An 8,236-nucleotide genomic window follows, 5' to 3' on the forward strand; every position below is an offset into this window, starting at 1 on the left:
AGGTGTTAAAGGAAGTGTGAACTTAATTGCTATCCAAATAATTAGTATGTTTTGCGTGCGTTTTACACTGACGTGAAATGTTGAAACTCCTCTGTAAGAACCTGCAAGGGATGTAAGGGAGAGTCAGAGGAGGAGGTGACAGTGCCATTTGCCTGGAGGGCGCCCATAAACCTGGAGAGGCAGAGAGAGTGCACCATTCCTCAAAGGTGACTGTACCATGTGACTTCAAGAGCTTTAAAAAGCAGGCCAACCTGTCTTGTCGAGGCACAAGTAATCAAGAGGCAACGGAGGAGTCAGAGGAGGAGAATACCTGGGCTGTCGGCGCAGCAGCAAATACCGACAGCCCCACAAAACAAACCGGGGAACACCTGGGGAGCGTGTTGAGTAGTCTGCAAACGCAGCCTCTTCGCTACAACAACAATACAAGCAGGACGACTTTACCCGCACTCATCCAGTGTCCAGGTTTTTGACACAATGAGCTGCAGCAGTGTTGCAGAATCGGAGTTCTCGGAGGAAGAGCTGGAGCTTGGCGTGCTGTGCCAAGGGGAGGACGAGGGAAGTCCCAAGGCGCCTTTCCAAGACAGCGAGAGCTCAACGTGCAGCCCAAGCGACCCCGAAGAAGGCCAGACCAAGAAGCGCAACCGTCCCGTCCGCTCAAAGGCGCGAAGAATGGCCGCCAACGTCCGCGAGCGGAAGCGCATCATGGACTACAACCAGGCCTTCAATGCCTTGCGCGTCACTCTGAACCATGACCTCAGCGGCAAACGGCTCTCCAAGATCGCCACGCTGCAGAGGGCCATCAACCGCATCTCTGCTCTCTCGGTATTCCTGAGCTCCAACCCCACGAGCAAGCCCTGCACCCACCGGGAGTGCAACAGGTCGTCAGCGGGGCCAGCTGCGATGGGAGCATCTCGACTGGAGCAGACCAGGGCGACGGTGCCTCGCCTGGAGCACATGAGCTATGGGCCCTGGCACACATCCATCTCTCACCAGATGCAGCCACAACAAGGGCCTCACTCGCACCGACTGCCCACGGAGCCGCATGTCTACATGGATAACGCCGCATCATCGTGTCCCCCGTCTCCACACTACCCTTGTTATCCCACCGAGGGACAGCTTTACGCCTCGTATGGACACTGTGGCAGCCCCCACGACCTTCCGCCTAGCCCTCTGCGGTACCCCCAGGTGGGTGAGGGGTTGGGGTACCAGCCAGGCGTGTGGGCCTCCTGCACTCAGAAATACATGGACGCTTTTGTGGAGCCTCCTCCAGCTCTGGGGCTTCCCTGGCAGGTGAGCTACCCGGAGCACAGCCTCTCTCTGGGCTCTGACATACTGTGACGGGGGACGCCCACCACTGTGAGCCCTGAACTGCTGATCACTCCAGTGGACTGCTGAATGACCTCAGGGAGAGAAACGTTGTTGTGTTCCTGCTGTTGCAATCAACTCAGTATTACAGTCTCTTATTTTAGAGCAGAGTCATTGTGATGCAATTAACATATATAAATAAAAGTGCAATGGCAATCCAGACTACAGAATGTTGTATATATTGCAAAGTGTATTTTGACTTGGCATTTCAAAAATGTTAACTATAAACAATGTGTCACTGTCTGCTGTAGATAATTCACCTACGGAATTGTGTTCTGATTGTCTCCTTGTCATTGTTTGGTCTTAAGCAGAAGCTGAAATATTGGAGATTATGTGACATTACTTGGTGTATGATATTAAAAGGAAACAAGAGTAAGACCACGAAATGCCATTGGTGGACTGATCAACACACATGGGACGGTTTACATATGTGTTACACTGTTATGTAACTTGTTCTTACAATGTGTTTTCTATCAAGCAGTGCATCTTAAGAAAATGTGACGAAGATTTGAATCTAAAGTTCATCATTTGCTAATGTATTTAATAATACTCTTGCATACGAGATAATGTTTGTAAAATTCTAAAGAGTTTGTACATAACTTTCCAAATTAAATGTTCATATAATATGACAGCTGTCACGCTTCCTTTCATAACAACAAGGTTTGGTTGTAATAAATTGGTTCTGACTGAGGGCTTCGACATGGCACCAGCACAACATTCCGCTTTAGTGTGCACGCTTGTCTGTGTGTGCGTGCCTGTGTCTGTTTGTTTGATTATAGCCTAAGGTCAGTAGCCTCTACCACTCTGAGTTTGACATGACAGAGGTCCTTCACTCAGTTGAAAAATGTCCTTACAAGTCCATTCTTGTCAGTTTTTTTCTGGGGGAAGAGATGTCAAGACACTGACAGTGTTTGTGCTAAAAATCGATAAGCAATGCAGGGGTATGAAAAGTGCATCTTGCATCTTGCGCTATATGCTATATTCCGACTTATTTGCTTCCAGCTCATGTCAACAACAGCCCCTCCCCCCGTTGAGCAGCGTGACATGGAAAACAGCTTTAATATTAGACTATAGGACGGAGCCCACCGACAGATTTATGTGGGCTCAGGAAGGAAGACTGTGCCCCGTCATCAGCGTGGTGAAATCCCCTGTCAGGCTGCACTGGCCCGCAGGTGGGATTGGGTGTGTGCAGAGTTTTTTTGAACATCCCGGAGGTCTCCCAACAAGGGCCCCGAGACGCCACGGGAAAGAGTCGACCTGGAGAGCTACTGCAGGCTGTGGTGGAAAAATAAATGGTGTGGTGCCACAACAATTAGCAGGCAGGAAGGAAAGGGACTACACGGACAAAGAGATGAATGGAGAGGAGGAGTGAAATAATAGGAAGAGGAGGATGTGTGAGGTGAGAAAAAAGGGGGAGAGTGGCTTTACTTTGAGGCCGTCGTTTGCAGACGTGAATCACCAGAAAACTTTGATTCACCAGCGAAAGACGAGTGTGCTGACAGCGCTCAGTGACGGCATGTCTCTTCCTCCTCCCTCTCTGGCAGACAGGTTATCTACTTGTCTGGGTCCTCAGAGACTCCACAGGGAAAATGGGGCTGCCAGTATACTGCGGGATGAGACCTCACTGGTTTCTAGTTCTGTCGCTAGTTTGTCTTACAGAGAGAAAATCAGAGTCCGCAGCAGGTAAATAAGACAAAGCTTGGCTCTTTGAGAAAAAAGTTAGCGACACAATGGGAGGATTGAGGTATTTTCCCTGTGAACTTATGCATGTGCTAACAAAACCCATTTACAAAAGAATATTTTAATGGAACTGTTTATGTTTTATCCATTAAGATAAAAGCAACACCATTACACATTTAGTGACTGCCACTTTATATTCAGCATCTGCACCATGAAACAAAGCGGAAACGATAGAAAATCAAAGGTGCTCAATAAGAATGTCAGAGCATTTCTATCGCCTCCGAATGGCTCTCAACATGTCGACATCTGAGCCGGCCGCTAGCAGCTAATGGTGATAACAGTGCTGACAGTGCAAACAACGGCAACAGCGCTGACAGAGCTAACAGTGTTTACCCGAGGGGTACCGGAGGGTGGGAGCTACACGCTGCGGCGCTGCTGAATCAAATGGCGTGTAAACGCAGGGCAGAGCGGCAGCCGTGAGCTCACCAGTGGGCCACGTGCACTAAAAAGAATAGATGGTCGGCCACGCTATGTCAACAAGCTAGGAGAAGCTCTGATTACAAAGGGACTTCATTCAGAAAAGTAAAATGTGAGCTTTTGCTGCTTTTTGTTTTCTAACATGATGTAGACTGAATGTCTTTTGCATTTTGGACTGTGTGGCGGAAGACATCTTCCCTTTGTGCTCTGGGAACCTGTGACGGACATTTTCCACAATTTCCATAAATGTTTGACAAAACAATTAATTAAAAAAATAAGATGAATCGATATTGAAAATATTCATTCGCCCTACTGTGAAATGTTTTCAATAGTAGGCTGTTCTAAATCAGTTTGAGTCATGAGATTATCCAACAACCTCGTGGAGAATGTGATGCTTTCACTGGTCAACGCTCATGCTGAACTGTGACTCACCCTAGGATTTACCTCAGTTCTCCAACAAGCGAGCCCGTCAGTGATGCATCTTTTATTCAGACTGCTCGGCCTCCTCGACACCCTCCGCTGCCAAGCCGATGGAAAAGAAAACAAGCATACATGAGAGAAATGATTCCAAGACGCGAGGGTGTGTTTGTGTGATATATTGGGATGAGTCAGCCTTCAGAGTGAAGATGCATGTTGATGCTCTACATACTGTGCCCACCCCCTGCTCCCTGAGCACACACACACACGCATACACACACGCACACGCACACACACACACACACACACACACACACACACACACACTGTTATGACATCAGTGGTGAAGGTAAAGGGAGTGAAGGTGCCAGAGGACACGATGTGACTTTGTTTGTTCCCATGCCATTTACAAACAAGCACATTAAAGCTGAATTATTGCTTCCTGTCTGAGACACACAACAGGACTTTAGCAGAACTTTGTCACCTAAACAATGCTTACATAAAATAATGTTATTTTAATTCTAACAGAACACACAATATGGCCAATCTGTCAAATCACATATCAAACAAGAGGGGCAGAACTCCACCAAGGACGTTTCCGTAGGTGAAACATAATGCGAGTATCTGCCCTGTGATTGGGATCTACTCCAAACTAAACCCTTCCACCGAGTTTCATGAACATCGGGCCAGTAGTTTTTGACAAACCAACAAACAAAGCTATCTGAAAACATGACCTTGTTTGAGGTAATAATGCATTGTAATGCATTTCACGACAACAGTGGTCCATAGAATTACAACGGACCAGTTCGATTCTGTCTCCCTCCGTCTCCCCACGTGTCCTGTCTCCCTCAACAACCTGTCAACTGTCAAAGCACAAAGGAACATAATCATAATATGATTCCACTGAAAGTTATCAACTGATGGAGTGACACTAAAACATGTTTTACTTACTAATCCCACTGAATGACATCCACATGTAAAAAGAATACTGACATGGAACGTTATCAACACCCACACAGAGTCACAGTTTAAGGTTCACAAGCTGAAGAATCTTAGTGTCTTTATGTAGAAAACGCCTGCCCCACTCATTCATGAAGTGTTACTTCTGCCCTTTTCTTGAGATGAGACAAGACGCAGCTTGTTTTGTTGATCTGTTTGGATTCACAGAGCAGTAAGCAGTTCCACTGCTGAACACTAGATGGAGACAAGATGACGGAGCTGTGCTGCATGTTGATCCGGTGAAGAAATTAGGAGCCTGAGCTCCACTGATATTCAGTCAATAACTGGTGGACAGGATGCATGGATTCACCCAAAAAACAACTACAAGAAACAATGTATTTGATATTCCTTCATAAAGATCTGTTTTGTAGGTCATTGTCATAAATAACACTCTGGACTATATGACGCAAACAAACTGTCTCCAGTTGAGATTCAACAGCTGAAGTTTTCAAGAGTGTATTTCATGTTACAATACCAAGTCTGAGCAGGTAACAACATTGCAGCGTACTATTCCGTTTTTGTCTACTTTCAGGGTTTTGTTATTCTCATGGTGACAATATTTCTTTGAATTAGAAACACATTTTCTCTTCACTGTCTGTCTCAAACTGAAAACGCTTTGGTTTGAATGTTCTGCTGGACTACAACGACGACGTCTCCTGTCAGATAAGGTAAAACAAAACTTAGATGCAAAGACAATGCTGTAGATTACATATATATATATATATATATATATATATATATATATATATACATACATACATCTTCTGTATGGTCTTTCGTTTAAAAAAGTTCTAATTACAAACATGAATTAAACGGTACGTAAGGCAGTAGAATGTGACTTTCTTCCAAAATGTACAGTATAATATTTTAGAATTAACAGTGTGTCAGTACAGTACGTACTGATAGGTACAAGGGAACAAGATGTGAAGTTAGAGAATAAAGGGGGTAACAATCTGGGAATTTAAAAATAATCTGTACTGGGAGTTCTGAAATCGACTGAGATTTATTCCAAAACGTCCATATACTACTCAGCAACACTGGAGGGCACAGACAGGAACAGCAAGAGGATAGGCCAAATACATAGTTCCTTTTCTTTAGCTCTGGTGCTCACTAATTAACAGGGGGACAGTAAAAGGCTTGTTCGATTAACCATGACCTGAACTCCAGCTATAAGACGTCTGTTTTACTACAATGTCAGAGATGCTGCTATGAAACAGAAGAAGATTACTAACTATTTCAATACTAGCATCGCACAAAAAACAAAGAGTAGTAAATAGTACTGTTGCTGTTCCCGGTGAAACGCTGGTTATCTGGCTCATTAATGGCAGCAGGATTTGAAGGTTCACGTGAACACACTGAGCGATGTTTTCCTTCAAATCATCGCTCCGTTATCTGCAGTGCGCGTGCTAACGCGGTGGCACAGACTACTGTAGATGAAAGGTAGCTATGTTATCCTGTCCCCAGCACCTTGAATAGGAAAACAAAGGAACAGATAACCTTGTGACGTGTAAAGTGTGCGGTGGAGCTTCAGCAGACAGTCAGTGGCAGAAGGGCACAAAGGGAACGCGTTTCCCAATCCAGCGCGGATAACTCGGCTGACTGACGTTGAGGTTGCAGACACATGGGGATAAGCTGGGAATAGAGGGTGGCGGCTCCGGCTCTGGGATCAGGTGAAGAGGCCTCTGCTTTATGAATAGGAATGCCTGATGGAGCTTCTAGCTTTGATTTGGTCTCAGTCCCATTACTGCCTTTTCATTAAATCCAGGATCTCTTCATTAGCCGGTAGGAGTTGTTCATCTGCTTAGAGATGGAAAGAAAAAAGAGATTCAGCCCTCTGCAGCAGGATACAAGCAGGGGGCTCCCACATACCTTATGATATTTACTACACACACTTGCAGATAAGCCCAGTGTGTCATGTTTTGTCTATTTATTCAGGGCTGGCTATGTATTTTTATGCAGTATGTACACATCTTCTTTGTTTTGTCATCCTCTCCCCTCTTCTTTTTGTTTGCTGTCTTGAGCTTGCTCATTGATTCCTCCTCAAACTCAGCTCTGAGGACAGTCTGTTCCAATTAAGCGTGCATCATGAAAGCAAGGAAAAACTGCAACAGTCTGAAAAACATCTGGGGCATCTCTCAAAAATGTCTGCATCCAGACTGGAACTTCTTAGATCTCTGTGTTGAGCCCTCTCAGCAAAAAAAGAAACAAAAACATCTGCTTGAATAAGAAAAGATACAAATAACTGTCAGCAATAATTGGCACATTGAATTGGCTACAGTGTGGAAATTCAGGAATAACCCGTGAGACCTGCACCGCAACTGTAGAAGACATGCAAATGAAGGAAACATCTTCACCAATTTGACAACACGAGGAGCATTTGGAGAAAAATGCTGAGAAGAAATTAAACACAGGCAGAGTGGGAAACATTCATCAACCACATATACAGTACATCATAGAAGAACGAGCTGAAAACGTCCTGTTTGTGTATTTGGTTTGCTTTTTCTATTTTCCTGTGTTTCTTTATCTACAGTATATGTTTCCATATATTGCTGCCGCGTATGTGTTGTCGAATGCATGAAGATATTTTCTTCTTTGTGTTTTATCTGTTTCCGAGTGTTTTCTTTAGTTACAGTTCATTCAGCCCTCAGGGCCATCAGTACCGTACCCGTTCACTGCGTAGAAGCCCTGGATTTTTATTGGAAATATTTAAAGTACAAGCTTTGGGGCTCCCCACTGGTTCTTCTGGTGGAAGCTGTGGTGAAAGCTGTACTAATGCATGGCTAAGCTGCTGTTAGAAACACACACATGTTGATTCTCCCCAGTGCCTAATAAGTAGGCGAAAAGAAAATCCCATTTGCCTGCCCTAAAATGCCACGCTCCAGTGTTGGTGTCATGCTGCGGTTTGTCCATGTCGGCCCTCCGCTCCGCTCATTAGTCTTTGATTTGTCCACATCCCAGTTGGCTTCAGTACAAACAGGATGCCGAGTGGCTGACTGGACTACAAAGCCTGCGCTGAATTTCTTTTGACACACAGTTAATGTGTGCTGTTTTAATAAAGTATTCATGTTACATAATATTACAGCTGCAACTTTACACCTTCATCAAATGTATCAAACTACTTTGTTATGTGGAGTATTATTGCTAGTAGCAGTAGTGTTGTTTCTGGAGAACCCCTGGACTCCCACATGGGAACTTTAAGTTTTGTACTTTGACTTTTGACAATATATATATATATATATGTATATATACATACAAACATACATACATACAGACGTATATATGTATACATATTATTGTC

At 44.6% G+C, this 8,236-nt stretch overlaps 1 protein-coding gene across 1 annotated transcript; it reads left to right on the forward strand.

Annotated features, from left to right (window-relative positions):
• Positions 1–474: 474 nt before the first annotated feature.
• bhlha9 (basic helix-loop-helix family, member a9) lies at positions 475–1,338 on the forward strand. The gene has a single exon (XM_031871558.1). The coding sequence runs from the start codon at positions 475–477 to the stop codon at positions 1,336–1,338; it is 864 nt and encodes a 287-aa protein (XP_031727418.1).
• The last annotated feature ends 6,898 nt before the right edge of the window (positions 1,339–8,236 follow it).

Source organism: Anarrhichthys ocellatus, unplaced genomic scaffold (genome assembly GCF_004355925.1).
Source record: "Anarrhichthys ocellatus isolate YVR2014 unplaced genomic scaffold, GSC_Weel_1.0 scaffold59, whole genome shotgun sequence".
In the NCBI taxonomy this organism is placed as follows: domain Eukaryota; kingdom Metazoa; phylum Chordata; class Actinopteri; order Perciformes; family Anarhichadidae; genus Anarrhichthys; species Anarrhichthys ocellatus.

Excerpts from the sequence above, each read along its gene's own strand:
- bhlha9 (XM_031871558.1), top strand. The coding sequence starts at position 475 with ATGAGCTGCAGCAGTGTTGCAGAATCGGAGTTCTCGGAGGAAGAGCTG.